The 20,252-nt window shown below is 39.0% G+C and overlaps 1 protein-coding gene across 4 annotated transcripts in view; it reads right to left on the bottom strand.

Moving 5' to 3' along the window:
• Dgk (diacyl glycerol kinase 1) overlaps nucleotides 1-20,252 on the bottom strand; it is a 494,377-nt gene that overhangs the window by 313,074 nt on the left and 161,051 nt on the right. For all 4 annotated transcript variants that reach the window (XM_067774053.1, XM_067774054.1, XM_067774056.1 and 1 more), the window contains exon 3: nucleotides 15,730-15,807. In XM_067774053.1, coding sequence (XP_067630154.1) covers nucleotides 15,730-15,802 — 73 coding nt within the window. In that variant the 5' untranslated portion in view covers nucleotides 15,803-15,807. The remainder of the gene's footprint in view (nucleotides 1-15,729; nucleotides 15,808-20,252) is intronic.

Below are 20,252 nucleotides of genomic sequence, written 5' to 3'. Positions count from 1 at the left end.
TACCTGAGCCTGGAGACTGCATATTTAATCATTAAGCATTTTAGAGCATGGAATTCGAAGAATTATTCAAATTCACATTTTCCATAGCTCGACTGCCCGGTTTTATTTTTACCAATTTTCGTACCAAGTGCTTTGTGTCTACGTAAAAATTTTGTTTACAAGTTTTTTATTATTTTGCTTTCATTAAATATTTATTAGCAATAATAACAGAATACATTGAATAAAACTTTTAGTAAACCAAATAAACACAACAATGACACATCACCGCACGACTGGTTGTACAAACATGGACAGCACTGTACGCAGAGCGATTCTTTTGCATGCGGTTCAAGCAGTTCACTACTTCCGGTCGCTTGCGGCCAAGTATCCTCTGGATAGAAACTGAACATCTGTTTAGGTGTGAGCTAATGTTAGAAGGCGACAACCTGGCTAGGTCACTCTACATACTCCGTTTAACAGCTATTTAATCGGCAGCATATGCCCACCAAGAGGTGCGGCTAAAAGCTGGCGCCTGTCTTGGATCAGCGGCTGGCGATTTAAACGTGAAAATAATGTTTTCATCCCCTCTGAGCGGGTTGGGCGCTGGGCTTGATCCCCACCACATCAAACCACACTCCACTGAAAGGAAACAACAAACCTCGGGTAAAAAGACAACCCTTTACTGACGACGATCATGGCAAACCTTTTGAAGGACAATGAGCGCATGCACCTGGAACGTCCGCTCCCCGAATGGGATTGGTGCAGATGCCCGGCCGGTTGATGTTCTCGTCAAAGCAAAATCTGGCATCACCGCCATACAAGAAATATGTTGAAGAAAGCAAGGAAGAATGAAGATTAAAAATTGTGACATCTATTAGAGTGGCCATATAAATCAGCGTAGTTTCAGCGTCGGATTCGTGGTGGCAGAGAGACTTTGTCACCAAATATTGGCGTTCACACCTGCGGACCAACATCTCGCCGCTATCCGAATGAAAGCAAAGTTTTTTAATATATCATTCATCTGCGCCCATGCACCGACAGAAGAGAAAGACGATGAGGGGAAAGACGCTTTCTATGAACGATTAGAACGAACATATGAACGCTGCCCCCGCCATCATATAAAAGTTGAGCTTGGCGAATTTAACGACAGGGGGGGGGGGGGGCAAAGAAAGTGTTTTTGGCCCATAGTCGGAAAGTTCAGCCTAAACAATGAAGCTTTCCCTAATGAACTGAGGCTGATTGACTTTGCGGGTCCTCGTAACATGGTCATATCCAGCACGAGGTTCCTGCATAAAAATATATACGCAATCAAATCGACCAAGTTGTGATAGACGGACGGCACGCCTCCAGTGTTTCAGATGTGCGCTCGAACCGAGGACTTAACATCGACTCGGATCATTATCTCGTCGCAGCCAAAATACGCGCCCGCCTCTGCGCGGCTAAAATCAAGGAACAAGAAACATAAGGAAAGCTAGATGTCGAAAGGCAGCGAGCGGAACAAGAGGAGTGTGTGAACGCTAGCGCGAGTTGAAAAGGGAAGAGAGACGACTTTTCTGGAAGAAAAAAGGAGAGGCAGAAAGGCGTGAGTGCGAGGAGCTTGAGTTGCTAGGCACCAGGAATAACGCCCGAAAATTTTAACAAAACATTCGGCGGCATACGGAAAGTTTTAAGTCTGGGGCAAACTATTGTAAGAACGAAAACGGAATCCCTTGTAACCGAAGTGCAGAGAGTATTTAGATTGCACAGCTGTGCAAAATGACGTTGAGCAACACCAATAGCTCAGTCAGAATTGGGAAGGACCTCTCCGAGCCATTCGAAACTAAACGAGGTTTCAGAGAGGGTGACTCCCTATCGTGCAATTTCTTTAATTTGATGCTGGGGAAAACTTAACCACACTGGAACAATATACTATAAAAGTGTGCAATTACTGACATATGCTGACGACATTCATATCATCGGCCTGGACACCAGCGCCGTTAGTTCTGCTTACTCCAAACTGGAAAAAGAAGCAGTAAAGATGGGTTTAACGGTGAATAAGGACAAAACGAAGTACCTGCCGTCATCGAGTAAAGAGTCAGCGCATGTGCGCCTTGGCAACCACGCCATTGTTGGCAGTCATAATTTCGAAATAGAAAAAGATTTAGTTTATTTAAGAAGCAGCATTAGCACACACTACAACATCAGCTCTGAAATCCAGCGAAGAATCACTCTTGCCAATAAATACTACTTTGGACTAGGTAGGCAATTGAAAAGTAAATTCCTCTGTCGTCAACCAAAAATCATGCTCTACAAGTCACTTATCATACCCGTCCTGCTATATGGTGCAGAAGCATGGACCATGACAACGTCAGCTGAAGCGGCTCTGGTGTTCAAGAGAAAAGTTCTTCGAAAGAACGCTTTGGCGATGGCGAATACCGAAGAAAATTTAATGATTAGCTGTATGAGCTTTACGCAGACATCTACATAGTCCAGCGAATTAAAACGCAGTGACTGCGCTGGCTAGGACATGTTATGCGAATGAAAGATGACGCTCCGACTAAGAAAGTGATTTTATCGAAACCCAGCTATAGAAGCAGAGAAAGAGGGTGGCCCCTACATCTCTGGAAGGACTACCATTAAATACTGAATATGACACACTCTCGAAATTCTCAATAGTTAGAGAATCGTCCACAAAAAAGCACAGCTGGCATTTATTATTTCAGGAAGTGAAACGTTTCCTCCGCTCTGGATTGGCTAAGATCCATCCAACCGTCGGCAAAACCAAGCTTACAAAGACATCTGAGAAAATTATGAAGGTTTGAAAGGCTCAAATTGGCGCCAAATTATAGAGAAGAAGAAGGGGAAATACTGAGAATATGCGATATCCTATATTACCTTTCTATGCTATGAAAGATCACAGTCGTTCGACCTTAAATGTTAAAAGCTCATAAAAAAAATTTTCGAATACTAGGAAAAATTTATTTGGGTCAGTCCTTAGACTCACACAGGATGTGAAGAGTCCACTCAGTAAGTAATTGATTCCGGTAGCATGTCCGGTATGGATGAAAATGTTAAAAAAAGAAATTTCGTACCACAAACGAGGGGAAGCAAACCAATCAAAATTTCCTTTCATATAAAGAACATTTATATCATATCATATGAACATTTATAGATTTCTGCACCCGGTAACAACTTTCGTATTTACAATGCTAGCTAATATTATTGCTTTTGTCCTGGAATGCATACACTCCACCTACTATAAAAGCGATTAGATATTTTTAGATTTCATTGATTGTTTCATCACCTTTTTACTGTTCGCTATAAGCATTGTAGATCCTAAACCTGAGCAAATACAATGGAGAAAAACAAACCATAAAGTGTTGACTATGAAGAGACTCGCGGCAAAGACGTTGCCCACCTCAACTGTGCTTCCACACAATGGGCAGCGAACTGCTACAATAATATGACAGCAAAGGCTAATTAAATAAACGATGGCATTAGAGGGGAAAGAGTAAACATTGAAAACCGGATGCAACAGTGCGAATCTCTTGCACCAATGGCCGATTGTGTGCGAGTTATCTTATCGACTCGTTTGTATGGACTTCGCTTTTGATTGACCTGCGACATTTACACATTTTGTATTTGTTTTTGTTGCTACCATTGAAGTCATCAACAATGCACAAAAGAGGATATCTCAGCACTGCGCCTTAATGAATGCAGTAAAGCACGAAAACAAACAAAGGAGACGGTGAAATGCGCGTGCATAATATATGTATTGACATTATGCCCCCAGTGGTGGCATATTCAGGTTGGGCATTTTCAGATACCGGGTTTTGAAATAAACTTTAAAAATAGTAAATTTCTCTTTGTTAAATTTCCGAGTGGTTTGGTAAGTATTTTAAGGTGAAATTAGTTCCGTCAACTTTAGATATACCTTTTGATTTTGTGATAAACGATAGGAAAACCGTGCTTCAGAAGTCTTAGTCATAATGTTTACTGTCCTAGTGGAAAAATGCTGGATCGTCCCCTTTTTTTCTCATTTTTCCTGCTTCCGCAAAGGCATGGCTTGCCCCATCATCACAGGATATGTGCAAAATAACAAAGTGACGGGCGATAACGCCGTGTGGATGTTTTGAATATACCCCAAGCACTTTCCTATATTTCATATAATTTCCCCGCAGATTTGCCTAACGCCTTTCACCAGCCTAGAGCGACATTCATTAGAACAGTCGAATGTTCGTAAGGCAGTTCTTCCTGAATACCATTCGGCTGGGATAGTATGCAGCTAGAGCTTTATTTGATCTCTCCTCTAAGTTTTAGTTTTAGTATAATTGAAATTCGAGAACTATGCCGAAATATTTGTTCTCGTGAGATGCGCTTTCAGCTGTTAGTCCGGCCTCTATGCGTTATCAGCTGCGTCCATTCGGCGGCAGTTAGCGTTGCTCTTATATGCAGTTCAACAATTCTGTACAGTGTTATTCGGATAACGGTTGATTGCTTCACGGATCAAAACCACGCGTATATTTTTCCAGGTTTTCGGCACATCTTATAGGTATTTAAAATAGATGCCAAGTAAATGAGATATAAATTCAGTTCCAAATAAAATTTCCATGCCATGAATCTTGCACAAACGAAAAAGAAACAGCATTTAGCACAGTAGTACCACTCCTTTAACTCTGCTTTGCTCTCACTACTCAGTTACTCATTTTATATATAACGCCCATCTCTGGCTCATGCAGCCATGAAGTTGTGTGTGCGTTGTGGCATTTGTTTATTACACAATAGCAGTTCTGAGTCATGAAGGTGCCACCTGCTGAGCCGTCAGTCGATTGCTGGTGATAAGAGAAATTTAAAAATAAACATTGTATTGTATTAAGCCAGCCTTTTTCAATTGCCTTTTGGCTTTTCACTCTTCCTCTTATTTAAATATGCACGCTTGGGTCACATCCCTTGGCCAAATGAATAGCGCTCCGCTCACGTTGCTATACTAATTGACACTTTTCATTGTGTTTGCTTTTCATCTGTAGATATGTCTAAACATATTATTATCTTCTCTCTTTTATATATTGATTTACTTTTTGCTTACAAATAATGCATTGAGCCACTCCAATGAATTCTAATGAGTTTAAAATAAAATACTAAACCCAAAGGGAAAGTAGTAACTTCATACAAAATGAAATTTGCCCGTGGCTGTGAATTGCTATAGCAATTAGTGTCCCTTTTATTTGCGCGCTTATGTGCGGTTCAAAGTAATATCATTTAAGGATTTGGTTTAAATTAAAATTGATGAATGTGCATGGCGCAGGTTAAGTTTTTCTTTGTTCCTGCACTCGATAAATGATTTTATTTTTTTCATTAGCAATTTATTGTAAGCTGTTAAAAGAATTATTTCATCATTGATTTGTGAAATTAAAAGGGAATGTGAAAAACAGGCACTCGAAGCGTCAATATATTTCAGAAAGTATTGAAAAATTGCTCATCAGAGGCATTTGACTCTTTAACGTGGTGTAAATTGATTTCCATGGAAGGTGCTTTTGAATCTTTGTTCTGGTTGTGAAATATTGTTCAACGATTAGTCTACAACTATAAAGTGACTACGACCAGTTTCGAATCTATAAATTTCCTTACCACAAAACCGAAAAAATACACCTCTAAAAATATTCAACTATCAGCTATGGTTCTGATATTGGCGTTATTGAACATCAAATTATAAAGCTGGACTTCAAGAAGCTGCGTAGCGTAACTCCTTTAAAGGGCAATTTATAGCTTCTCGAACCTAATTTTCAACTTCAGGCGTGCCTAATTCAGCTTATTTAGCAGAAGAAGTACTGGCAAGGCAGAGCTCCTCACAAAAGGAGGGGATTGGATGACCTAGATGGTCAGGCTAGTACTTTAATGGTGCTGGAATTCAAGGGGCTGTGTAGCACAACTCTTTGAGGGACCATTTATTGCTTATCGAACCTTATTTAAAAGCTCTGGCAAACCCGATTTCCTTACGGAAGGAGGGCTGCTGTTTTCCGGAACTTAACGAACCAATACAAAGGACTGCAAAAATCGATAAAACTCCCAAAATTTCTAACAAAATAAGAAAAGGAAGAAGAATCTGAAGCTGTGAAATGGCGAAGCTGCTTGCTGGCACAGCTCAAACTTAACTGGACCTTGCGTAGTGCAAGGAGATGGATTGCTGACCATGGTATTCATATGAAAATAGTAAAAATTGAGATCGTTATTCTCACGAAGAGGCGAATCCTGACTACCAATTATATAAGCTTGGAAAACAGCAAATATAAATGCAACTCAAATAAATATTTGGGGGCGGGATTATGCATTAAGCTTGCTTTTTCACGGGTAATTCCAGAAGCTTTCGAGTACCGGTGCTGTCCTAGTTATTTTATGACTACTGATATATCTCCGCTGGCTAGGACATAGCAGTCAATGGGATATAGAACCAATACGCTCAGTTTGGAAGCAAAGGAATGTGAAGACCTGCACTATGATGTGAGGCGCAAGTGGAGGAAGACTCCTTAGGTGCTCCTAAATATCAGTTATCCACCCCAGCATTCTTTTATATGCATAAAGTACCGCCGAGGCCTTTTTCACCCTCTCCTTCTCGTTAAGCTTCCACGACAACTTACTGTCTATAAACATGATCATATTCGAGCTAATGGTTAGAGGACACATTCCACTTGTGATGGTTGCAATGTCATCTGCGTAGGCCTTCATCGAACCGCCTGAGCAGTTGGTTGATTACCAGCATCGATAGCAGAGGTAATAACATCCCGCCCTGCGCCGTGCACCTGTCCACTGAATTCGTGGCCTCATTCAATACCCGTTGTGAAGTAATCATTCTGCAATTCAACATGCAGCCGATCCATCTGTATATGACGGGATGTACTTCAAAGTAGTTAAGACTATCCATGATCGCTCTTTTAGAGACATTGTTGAAAGCCCCGGCAATGTCTTAGAAGACTCCTAAGGCATGCCCCTTATATTCCAAACCTTTTCTATGTTTATGACCATCCTAAGTTGTGCAGTGTCTACTGACTTGCCTTTCGTGCGCATGTTGTGTTGTGGAGATCAGTTTTTGTATCCAAGTTAGCCCAAGAGTGACCATAAACCTCATAGAGCGCGCATCCATATCGAAAGTAGTGCTAAATGCGATTCTAGGTACAAACGATTAAGCAATCTGTTTGAGGTAAGGTTCCGGTAGAAGCTTTCAGGGAGTCTTGCATAGTCTCACAGTAAAACTTAAAACTCTTAATCAATGTCAAAAGTATGTTCACGTAATCAAACCAGTAACGTCAGTTTCCAAAGAGATGAGTAATCGGTTGCGCTGCTCTAGGACAGAGCTACAACCAACGGGCTAGATGGGCGACACTGAGCTGATGGCGGTAGTGCTATTAATTCAGATTTTAAACAAATAAAGCTGTTAACAGATGTTGTTCGGTTTCTAAAACCTTTAGCTGTTGTAAGTGGAGTGATTAGAAGTGTTGTCAGCTCAAAAATACTTTATCGGCTTACTTATGCTTTATAGGAAATGAATTTACAACAGTTGATAGCGGTTGGATGTATCCTTCAGTCTGAATTTTTCTGGCTTGTACAAGTTCTCAAAAACATCGCTTTCGGTGTGCCCTTTCTATAAGAAAACTTTCACTAATAACAGCGCTAGAGAGCAGGGATGATAAATGGATTTTTTCATTTTGTACCAAACGAGGAAAAAAATGTACCAAATCATCCAAAAATGTACCAAAAGTTTACGGATGTGAATTCGAACCAAACTAGAGCTATATTCTGCTTCTTTATCAAAAACTGTTTTTAGTCAGGAAACTTTCTAACACAATTAAATTAAAATAGAATCTAATAATAATTAAAATAGAATCTGATATTAGTAGATTAAATATTTTAGAATCTCTACATATTTATGTAAATAAAAGTGTGTCAGTGAATCGTGATAGTGGCCCACTGTATACAAATCTTTACTCAGCTTTCCACTAAACTTCGTTTGATCCATATTTTGTTATTACTTAATTTTGTTGTTGTATTATACTCCTTTATGTCTTTTTGCATTTTCATTGTATTAGCCGATAATATTTGACAAATTTGGATAGGCTTACTTTGTTATTTCTGTTGACAATGGTTAGTTGACAACTAGCAACTGAAGAAGTCACCACGCGTGTGTTGAAACATTTATCTTGTATAAATAAAAAAAAAAAAACAAAAACTTAAACGACTAAAAGGTGTTGTTTTACTTTCTTTACAGCAAATTAAAGGTAGTATAATAGGGCAATATGATTTATGAAGAAATACTTTTCCAGTAAAAATAATAAAAAAAGTTTATCGATTGAAGCATACAATTGTGTACATATATAAAAACATTTCATTATTGAGTACCAGTAAGGAACATAAAATTAATTAAAAAAAAAAAACAACAGCTGTATTCAATGCAAAAACATTTCACAAAAACATTTTAGGTACAAAAGATTTAGATTCAGGTATAAAAATTGACAAATTGTCGCCTACATCTATACTAATAACTCATGTTTCAATCACTACATTAACAGTTCTTCTTCTTTGAGTTCTTTAAATACCTCAGTTGACAAAAAGCTTTTTTCCGTATCTACATATATTATGACAACTATTGTTAGTTAATTTCATCAAGTCTTAAGTTTTTATTAAATTCGAAACTGTGTTTGTTTGAGTTCTATTTCTACACTTAGTTTTAATTAAATTAAATAATTGAACTATCCTATAAATATTGGAAAACATTGGCGCATTTAATTTATTTTTAACTGATCTTAATTCCTCCCAAAAGCTGCAAATATTTAAATTCTTCAATTTCTTAAGGCTCTCATGCTCTACTAAAGCTCTAAATTCTGAATTCATTTTCCCTATTTTATCAAATGCAGATTTCGGAAACAAGTCCATAACTAAAGGCACAATACTATTTGTTTCACCGCTTAAAATATTTTCTGGTGAAAGCTTTGCAGCCCACAACAGAATTCTATCATTCAAATTTACTTTCTTTAATAAAGTACTACAAAATTGTATATAAAAGTGTTTAGCACTGCACTTAAATATGTGTACGTCATCTTTTTCGAAAAGGTTGTTTGATAGAATAATATCCACATTAACACCGCAGTAAACTTCATCTGGAGTTAAGTGATCGTCTGAATAAATATTTAACATCCAAAAAGGACTGGAGTCTAAATAAGATTTTTTTATAAAATTTTTAATTTGGCAATAAGTAAATGTATGCGAATATCTTCAGACTGCATTTCTATATTCACATTATTTATTTCATTTAAAATATAAGAAGGAAATGTAAAATATACTCTATAAATAGGACTTTGAAAATTTTCAGATATAAGATTAATATTGTGATTAATGCTTTTATTTTCAAATACGTAAAGATTAAAATAATACTTGAGGGCATCCCATTGCTCAAAATTTCTATATATGACTGCTTGTCTAGAAAGGCACCTTCTGGAGGCGTACTTTAGTATAACATTCATTTCTCTAGCGAAATGTTTTTGAAAACCCTGAAAGTCTGCCCTCCTAAGGGGGCTGTTACAAAAGGTAGTTGACGTCTTTTAAAAATGTATCAATTTTGTTGGGAAATACATCACAAGCGGCCATTGAAGCTAAGTTTAAATTGTGACAAATACATCCATTAACATGCACATTTGGAACAACTTGCTTCGGCCTTGCTAGCACTCCGCTTTGCTCCCATCATAAACGAGGAATTGTCGGCAGTGAAACCAATAATTTTTTCAAGTGGTATTGAATGGTCTTTCAAAGTATGAGGTGGGATTTGTTTAAGGCTGGGGTAACGCTCAGTCAATCCAGAGTCGAGTAAAGGTCCCACAAACCCCTATTGAATAAATACACGATATTTTTGTGTTACGAACACACGCACACACGGCTGGAGATATTAGGCTGACAGCAGCTTTCCGTCGCAAGATGGTGAGGGGGCGGAGCGGCGGCTAACGGTCGTTGGAGTAGAGGAGGTTCAGTAGGGCGGTTGAACGGTCGGGTAACGGACGGTACGGAAGCAACGGCGGGATAGAAGCAGCGGCTTAACGGCGGTAGAATGGCAAGCGGCCAGTGGCTAGTGTAGCAGCGGCGGGACGGATCCCGCGTCTTAACGGCGGTAGGGCGGCAGACGGCTAACGGTCGTCGTAGCAGCGGCGTGACTGATGCAGCGGCTTAACGGCGGTAGGATGGCGAACGGCCAACGGTTTGTGGGGCAGCGGCGGCACCAGCAAGGCGGGATGGGCACGGCAGTAGTATGGCGGACGGCCAACGGTCGGCGTAGCAGCGGCGGACGGATGCAGCGGCTTAACAGCGGTAGGATGGCAAACGGCCAACGGTTAGTGGGGCAGCGGCGGCACCAGCAAGGCGGGATGGGCATGGCAGTAGTATGGCGGACGGCCAACGGTCGGCGTAGCACCGGCGGGATGGAAGCAGCGGCGGCACCAGAGGGGCGACGATGCGACGGCAGCGGCGGTGGGCTACGGAGCGCGTACCAGGGCCGGGGAGAGAGGAGAAGTAGGCTGGCGAAGGTGTTTACCTGGACAGCGCCGGCTCGTTCCGGGCGGATCGGTTGACGGTATCGGCGGGATGGGATTGAGCGGTAGCCTTCGGCAGGATCGGTAGTCCGCAGGGTCAGTCACCTGGGGAAGAGACTGCGAGGACTCGTTAGTGCTGGTTTCACCGCTGGACACCCCCGCCTCCCTACTTGCACACTAGTAGAAGGTGCGTCAGTGGGGCGGAGTTGTACCAGCCGGGGCACCGTGGGTCGTCCCGTGGGCGGAGGGGAAGTGCACCTTAACGGCACAGCGGTATCCCCTGTGCGCACGCATCGGCTCACGGCTGAAAACAGAGCTATGGAGAGGGGTCGTGCGGTCGTTCGGCAGCGGGTCATTCCATACCGGACCAAGGCGACGGAGGGAAAAGTAGCCCGAAGACACCACTCTCGTCGTCCTGGTGCAGCGAGGGGTGACTCGCGCCACGGACGCACCCTCTTCTCCCTAGCTACCTAGTGGGAGTAGTCCCACCGCTCCGGCCAGCCTATTAAACCAGAGCTAAGGGGGAGGGGTGCTTTGGGTCATTGAGGCGGCGGGCCGCTCAAGCAGCAAGGTGGGCGGCGGAGGGAAAAGTAGTCCGAAGACACCACTCGCGTCGTCCAGCCCTGGTGGAGGGTGACCCGCGCCATGACGGCGCCCCTGCCACGCAGCTTGAGCTGAGGGGGGAAGAGGGTATTTGGTCATTGAGGCAGCGGGCCGCTCAAGCACCAAGGTGGGCGACGGAGGGAAAAGTAGTCCGAAGACACCACTCGCGTCGTCCAGCCCTGGTGGAGGGTGATCCGCGCCATGACAGCGCCCCTTCGACTCAGCTAGCTAGCCGAAGTGGTTATTTTGTCTTTAAAAAGACAACCACTCCCGCTGACTCACCTGCGAGGACTGAATTGCAAAAATGCAAATTCGATGTTTATATGGGTGGTGCCGCAAATTGGTTGAGAAGTCAACACACAATTGTGATTTTCATTGGTTTGCTATCAGTGGTTTGTTGACTATGCTATAAAAGAATAAGCACAAGTGGTTGTTGGCTATGCTATAGAAAAATAAGTACAGGGAGGTTCAGGTTTAAGTGAATAAGGAAATACAGGGGGTTTCGTTATTGTAACGCTACGTACAAAAGATTTAATAATGGCATTAAAAATACCCTCCGTGCTACTATCGGTCAAAGGTATCAAATCTAAAAAGCTATCACTGCACTTTTTATCAAAAATTCGAATCGAAACTGCCAAATTTTTTGATATACATATATCAGTCGTTTCATCTATTATTAGAGAGTAATAATTGTTATGACAAAATGCAATTATGGATTTATAATTTTCTGGCCCTGTTATTTGAGTTATTATTTTCTGTGCTTTAATTCTATTGATGCAAAATTTTTTCAAAATTTTAGAATCAGTTATGCTATATGTCATAAGCATATTTAAATAATCCATAATTGCAAATGGCAAATTGTGCTCGGCAACAAAACAACTTAACTATATATTTTCTTTGAAAAATTAAAATTTTTTTGTACATTCAGAGCTTCTTTGCAAATGACAAAAATGTACCAAATATGTCTATGTAGTACCAACGTACTTTCGGGAAGCGAAATGTACCAAAAAAAGTACAAATGTACCATGATTATCATCACTGCTACAGAGAGCTATTGGCCCTTAAAGGCAATACTCTCACTGTGCTTGCAGTACTCCTTTAAGTTAAGCACACATAATTAAATATTTTTGCAGATTAATGCATACATATGTAGATGACGACTGGGATGAACATACTTTTAGGCGCAAATGCTAAAATAAGCAGAGCCTGTCAACAATGCTGGCAACGCCACACAGCGCGGCCAAAACTACTTGCCGTGCTGAAATTTCGCTGTAGTTCATCATGGAGCCTACACTTACTGTAGATAAAAAAAAAAATTTTTATATAATCAAAACGACTGCCACGCCCCCCACACTAGTGGGTGGTAAAAATAAAAATGCAGCGATTATATTGAAACTTGGTACATACATTTCTGCTAACCTGTAAAGTCGACAAGTAACATTTCGTAGAGATCGAGCCTTAAACACGCCCACAAAAATAAAAATGTTTTGGGAAAAAGTGGATAATGCAATCTCTTAAAACAAAGTCTCATTCACGTTCTTATTCGGCTTCAATACTGCATTTTATTTTTATGTTGGAAAAATTCAATTTCTGGTCTGCTTTAAAATTTATGAAATTTGTAATATGTGTAACAGAATTTCTAAACGTCATTTCTTTGGCAAAGAAAAACCACACGTCACAAACATCGCCAACCGTAATAGCAGGTATCACTATAAAGTAAAAAAGTGTAAATACAGCAACTTAGCGCACATTCTCGCTAGTCTTAATTTTGAGCTAACATTACTTGTGACAATATATCCAAAAATTGTGATGGAGTTAGGATGAGGTTTTTTTTATTCTCTTCTAAACTTTTAACTTCGAATGAAAATTCACTTAATTTTTCGCACTTATATAAAGTAACGGTACTCATCACCTGATCGATGAATAAATAAAGAGGTAAGGTTGCCATATATGGAAAACTCCCAGATATAATAAAAAGCTCACTTGAGATATTTACATTTACATTTTTAGAGCTTGTTACTCTGAATTTAAGTTTGTTTCAGTGACCTTTTTCATAAAAAACCGTGGGACAAATTATCAATTAACAAAATTCCAGGTTTAAGGAAGTCCCGATAAAGGCGCGCAAGTCTATTATTAAAAATTCTGTTCGAAATGATTTAATGGATGTATTCCCCATCGTTTGTCAAAGTGTTATAAAAATATCTATCGATGAACTTTTTTGACTTTTGGCCGCTTCGCGACACTGTGCGCCAGTCCAACGAATAGCGTCATTTGAAGCCAATGAAGACAATTGGAAAACGAAGGCTGGTTGTGCGAATACTCTCGTACAATACTGATATAACTCAGTTTTTTGGTATCCTTGTTTGTTGTCCATACTCAGCTTTTATTTCGACCCTTACTAACTCAACTTAACATCATTCTTCTAGTTATAAATGTGGTATTAGTTTTGACTATCGTACTATTTTATATAGTAATCTTTTCCAAAGTCATAGTGAGTCTGCATTTTTATACTCAGTTGAGCAGAGCTCACAGAGTATATTAAATTTGATTGGATAACGGTTGGTTGTACAGGTATAAAGGAATCGAGATAGATATAGACATCTTTATATCAAAATCATCCGTATCGAAAAAAAATTTGATTGAGCCATGTCCGTCCGTCCGTCTGTCCTTTAACACAATAACTTGAGTAAATTTTGAGCTATCTCGATGAAATTTGGTGTGTAGGTTCCTGGGCACTCGTCTCAGATTGCTATTTAAAATGACCGATATCGAACTATAACCACGCCCACTTTTTCGAAGTCGAAAATTTCGAAAAACGGGAAAAGTGCGATAATTCATTACCAAAGACGGATAAAGCGATGAAACTTGGTAGGTGAGTTGAACTTTTGACGCAGAATAGAAAATTAGTAAAAATTTTGGAAAATGGGTGTGGCACCGCCACTTTTAAAAGAAGATAATTTAAAAGTTTTGCAAGCTGTAATTTGGCAGTCGTTGAAGATATCATGATGAGATTTGGCAGGAACGTTACTCCTATTAATATATGCATTCTTAAAAAAATCAGCATAATCGGAGAACGACCACGCCCACTTAAAAAAAATTTTTTTTAAAGTAAAATTTTAACAAAAAATTTAATATCTTACAGTATATCAGTAAATTATGTCAACATTCGACTCCAGTAATGATACGGTGCAATAAAATACAAAAATAAAAGAAAGTTTCAAAATGGGCGTGGCTCCGCCCTTTTTCATTTAATTTGTCTAGGATACTTTTAATGCCATAAGTCGAACAAAAATTTACGAATCCGTGTGAAATTTGGTAGGGACATAGATTCTATAACGATAACTGTTTTCTGTGAAAAAGGGCGAAATCGGTTGAAGCCACGCCCAGTTTTTATACACAGTCGACCGCCTATCCTTCCGCTCGGCCCTTAACACGATAACTTGAGCAAAAATCGATATATCTTTACTACACTCAGTTCACGTACTTACCGGAACTCACTTTGTATTGGCATAAAAAATAGCCGAAATCCGACTATGACTACGCCCATTTTTAGATATCGAAAGTTACGAAAATTGAAAAAAATGCCATAATTCTATAGCAAATACGGAAAAAGTGATGAAACATGGAAAATGGATTAGTTCATTGACGCAAAATATAACTTTAGAAAAAAACTTTGCAAAATGGATGTGATGCCCTTGGAATCTTGGCAGGAATTCTGTTCTTGGTATTACATATATAAATAAATTAGCGGTACCCGACAGATGATGTTCTGGGTCACTCTGGTCCAATATCTCGAAAACGCCTTCACATATACAACTACCACCACTCCCTTTTAAAATACTCATTAACACTTTTCATTTGATACCCATATCGTACAAACAAATTCTAGAGTCACCCCTGGTCCACCTTTATGGCGATATCTCTAAAACGCATCCACCTATATAACTAAGGCCCACGCCCTTTTAAAATACTCATTAACACCTTTCATTTGATACCCACAACGTACAAACAAATTCTAGAGTCACCCCTGGTCCACCTTTATGGCCATATCTCTAAAAGGCGTCCATCTATATAATTAAGGCCCACTCCGTTTTAAAATACTCATTAACACTTTTCATTTGATATCCATATCGTACAAACAAATTCTAGAGTCACCCCTGGTCCACCTTTATGGCGATATCTCGAAAAGGCGTCCACCTCTAGAACTAAGGCCCACTCCCTTTTAAAATACTCATTAACACTTTTCATTTGATATCCATATCGTACAAACAAATTTTAGAGTCACCCCTGGTCCACCTTTATGGCGATATCCCTAAATGGCGTGCACCCATAGAACTATGGCCCACTCCCTCTTAAATTACTCTTTAATACCTTCCATTTGATACACATGTCATGCAAACACATTCCAGGGTTACCGTAGGTTCATTTTCCTACACTGTGATTTTCCCTTAATTTGTCTCCATAGCTCTCAGCTGAGTATGTAATTTTCGGTTACACCCGAACTTAGCCTTCCTTACTTGTTAGTATTTGTTTTCTTCATTCTCCTCAGTTTCCAATTCTGAAAAATTTTAATTATTAAAGTAATTAAATAACTACTTACATGATGCTAATTCCTGCAGCTGCTGAAACTCACGCGGCGACAATTTGTCCCATTTATGTGTTGTGGCGGTCATTGTGCCTGAAAGTATGCAATAACAAAGTAGCTCATTAGTTCAACTGGAGGAGTGAGTGTAATTTATGTGCCGTTTGAATCTTTAAACATTATGGCCCGTAATCATAGTCGCTGACTAAAATACTCTTTATTTACAATCTTGCCTAAATTAAAAATGGGATTTAAAATTTTGGTCTGTCATAGACATATTAAACAAAGTTTTCAGCTAAAATAAGCATGGACAGGGTATCCGCATGAAAAAAAAGGTATTGATTGGCGCTATGAAGCATTTTTTAGAAATTTTAAAAGTTCACCCTGTTCCTTACAACCGTAATTACTTGACTCCACGTAATTATTAATTTTTTACTTGACAATGGTAATTTTTTACTTGACAAAAACTCTTACAATACCACAAAAAATGTCAAAGGAGTACTTGAAAACGCGTTTTGATCATAATCCGGTGGCGGATAATTATCATTCAATTCTATTAAAAGTTATTAACAAACGTTTTGTAAAAATTCGCTGTTTTTTATCAGCCGTAAGACAGATGTGAAGGCCAAAATGATGCAAACCTTAAATAATAGGTGGCCCTAACCATTAAAGCCGTTTAATTAAATAGACCCGATTCCGAATAGGGATATCTCTAACCTCGATACTAATAAGTATGCACGACATTCAACGATAATCAGGTTAAATAAAATTTTGGTTTGTCTTCGCAAAGTCAGCATAAATAAAGGGAGTTTAGTATAGTTTTCCATAGGAATGAAGTGACCTAGAATGTTGAGCCATTGTACATGGACCTGCAAATTTTAAGTCCCTTTTACATTAGAAAATCATTGAACTCAAGTCGATCATGGCATAGACTAAGAGGGTGATAAAGGAGGGAAGTAGTACAATAGCGCCCGTACCAAGCACTTCTTAAAATTTTTGTTGCTAATTCTTGTTGTATTCCGGGTTTTATTTCACGCTTTCTTTTAAGAGGAATTGGCAAATGTAAAGGGGAATAGAAGACACAAAAGGAAATGCCAGCAGAATTGAAGTTAAGAATTCTGTAATGTAATTCAATAATTAGAAGTCGGAAATAAGAAATTGTTCTTTTATTAATAGATATTCACAAAAAACCGAATGATTACCCTCAAACGGCTGCGAAACTGGTGAAAATCGTATCAGCGCAAAACGCCTTTTTAGTTAATTCTTTTCTATGTACAACAATATCTCCAAAATTACATCAACCACATGAAAGTCTTAAAATTTTTTTGCAAAAATATCTTGACAGAGTAAAAGCATTACTTTGCCGCCTTCGGATTATTGCTTCCGAATTTAAACGCGTTATTTGACACTTCTCCCGAAATTTTTTGACATGTATTAAAAATCGACGCCTGTGGTAAATAATTCCTTCCATTGAATATTTATTTCTAAAGCTGCAGACATTGGTGCTTTATCGGTAACCGTATCGGTAACCTTATAACAGCTGATTCGACCAACCTTATGGGAATTCATGCAATCGATTATTGGTGCCGCTAAGGTCGTAACCGTATCGTAGCCAACCAATTGGTTTTTGGTTTACCATCGTAACGATAAACAGCTGATTACGTTAGCGATACGACTACAGCGATACGACATACGGCACCAATGACTCCCGCTTAAATTTAATGCCAAAATCAGTATAGGATGCTACTTTTTCTTCAAAGGATACTAAAATATGAAAATTCAGAACAAACTATGAAAGGGAATAGTCTTAATTAAAGATTTCGCATATGTGGCGCCAAGTAACCGTGGCACATTTTAAAATTGGGTAATTTTCGTCACAAACATATCAATACACATTCTAGGTATAATAAATTAGTTCCTGACGTATGTTTGCTTGTCGGGGAAGCCTTTTTTCACTTCCATTTAAGTTCATCGAGTAAATAGCCAATTGTTTAATTTCTCGCAATTTTTGACAGCAGACCACCAACTTAAAACCTATTTAAAACAAGTAAGGAAGGTTAAGTTCGGGTGTAACCGAACATTATATACTCAGTTGAGAGCTATGGTGACAACATAAGGGAAAATAACCATGTAGGAAAATGAACCGAGGGAAACCCTGGAATGTGTTTGTATGACATGTGTATCAAATGAAAGGCATTAAAAGAGTATTTTATGAGGGAGTGGGCCATAGTTCTATAGGTGGAAGCTATTTAGGGATATCGCCATAAAGGTGGATCAGGGTTGACTCTAGAATTTGTTTGTACGATATGGTTATCAAATGAAAGGTGCTAATGAGTATTTTTAAAGGGAGTGGGCCTTCGTTCTATAGGTGGTCGCCTTTTCGAGATATCGCCATAAAGGTGGACCAGGGGTGACTCTAGAATATGAATAAAAGGGAGTAATCTTTAGTTCCATAGGTGGACGCCGTTTCGAGATATCTTCATAAAGGTGGACCAGGGTTGACCCTAGAATTTGTTTGTACAATATGGGTATCAAAAGAAAGGTGTTAAGGAGTATTTTAAAAGGGAGTGATCCTTAGTTCCATAGGTGGACGCCGTTTCGAGATATCGCCTCAAAGGTAGACCAGGGGTGACCCTAGAATATGTTTGTACGGTATGGGTATCAAATTAAAGGTATTAATGAGGGTTTTAAAAGGGAGTGGTGGTAGTTGTATAGGTGGTCGCCTTTTCGAGATATCGCCATAAAGGTGGACCAGGGGTGACTCTAGACTTTGTTTGTACGATATGGGTATCAAATGAAAGGTGTTAATGAGTATTTTTAAAGGGAGTGGGCCTTCGTTCTATAGGTGGTCGCCTTTTCGAGATATCGCCATAAAGGTGGACCAGGGGTGACTCTAGAATATGTTTGTACGATATGGGTATCAAATGAAAGGCGTTAATGAGTATTTTAAAAGAGCGTGGGGTTTTTCGAGATATCGCCATAAAGATGGAGCAAGGGTGACTCTAGAATGTGTTTGTACGATATTGGTATCAAATTAAAGGTATTAATGAGAGTTTTAAAAGGGAGTGGTGGTAGTTGTATATGTGAAGGCGTTTTCCAGATATCGACCAAAATGTAGACCAGGGTGACCCAGAACATCATCTGTTGGATACCGCTAATTTATTTATATATGTAATACCTGCCAAGATTTCAAGGGTTTTTTATTTCGCCCTGCAGAACTTTTTCATTTTCTTCTACTTAATATGGTAGGTGTCACAACCATTTTACAAAGCTTTTTCTAAAGTTATACTTCGCGTCAATAAACCAATCCAATTATCATATTTCATCCCTTTTTTCGTAATTGGTATAGAATTATGGCATTTTTTAATTTTTTGTAATTATCGATATCGAAAAAGAGGACGTGGTCATAGTCGGATTTCGTTCATTATACTCAGTTGAGCAGAGCTCACAGAGTATATTAAGTTTGATTGGATAACGGTTGGTTGTACATATATAAAGGAATCGAGATAGATATAGACTTCCATATATCAAAATAATCAGGATCGAAAAAAAATTTGATTGAGCCATGTCCGTCCGTCCGTCTGTTAACACGATAACTTGAGTAAATTTTGAGGTATCTTGATGCAATTTGGTATGTAGATTCCTGAGCACTCATCTTCGATATCGAAAATTTCGAAAAACCGAAAAAGTGCGATAATTCATTACAAAAGACAGATAAAGCGACGAAACTTGGTAGATGAGTTGATATTATGACTCAGAATAGAAAACTAGTAAAATTTTGGACAATGGGCGTGGCACCGCCCACTTTTAAAAGAAGGTAATTTAAAATTTTGCAAGCTGTAATTTGGCAGTCGTTGAAGATATCATGATGAAATTTCTCAGGAACGTTACTGCTATTACTGTATGTACGCTTAATAAAAATTAGCAAAATCGGAGAAGGACCACGCCCACTTTAAAAAAAATTTTTTTTTTAAAGTAAAATTTTAACAAAAAATTTAATATCTTTACAGTATATAAGTAAATTATGTCAACATTCAACTCCAGTAATGATATGGTGCAACAAAATACAAAAATAAAAGAAAATTTCAAAATGGGCGTGGCTCCGCCCTTTTTCATTTAATTTGTCTAGGATACTTTTAACGCCATAAGTCGAACAAAAATTAACCAATCCTTTTGAAATTTGGTAGGGGCATAGATTTTATGACGCTAACTGTTTTCTGTGAAAATGGGCGAAATCGGTTGATGCCACGCCTAGTTTTTATACACAGTCGTCCGTCTGTCCTTCCGCATGGCCGCTAACACGATAACTTGAGCAAAAATCGACATATCTTTAATGAACTTAGTTCACGTGCTTACTTGAACTCACTTTATCTTGGTATGAAAAATGAACGAAATCCGACTATGACCACGCCCACTTTTTCGATATCGAAAATTACGAAAAATGAAAAAAATGCCATAATTCTATACCAAATACGAAAAAAGGGATGAAACATGGTGAGGTACTTGGATTGTTTTATTGACGCGAAATATAACTTTAGAAA

Source organism: Eurosta solidaginis, chromosome 3 (genome assembly GCF_040869045.1).
Source record: "Eurosta solidaginis isolate ZX-2024a chromosome 3, ASM4086904v1, whole genome shotgun sequence".
Taxonomy (NCBI): domain Eukaryota; kingdom Metazoa; phylum Arthropoda; class Insecta; order Diptera; family Tephritidae; genus Eurosta; species Eurosta solidaginis.
The sequence above is the reverse complement of the archived record's forward strand: the minus strand, read 5'-3'. Positions and strand labels throughout refer to the sequence as shown.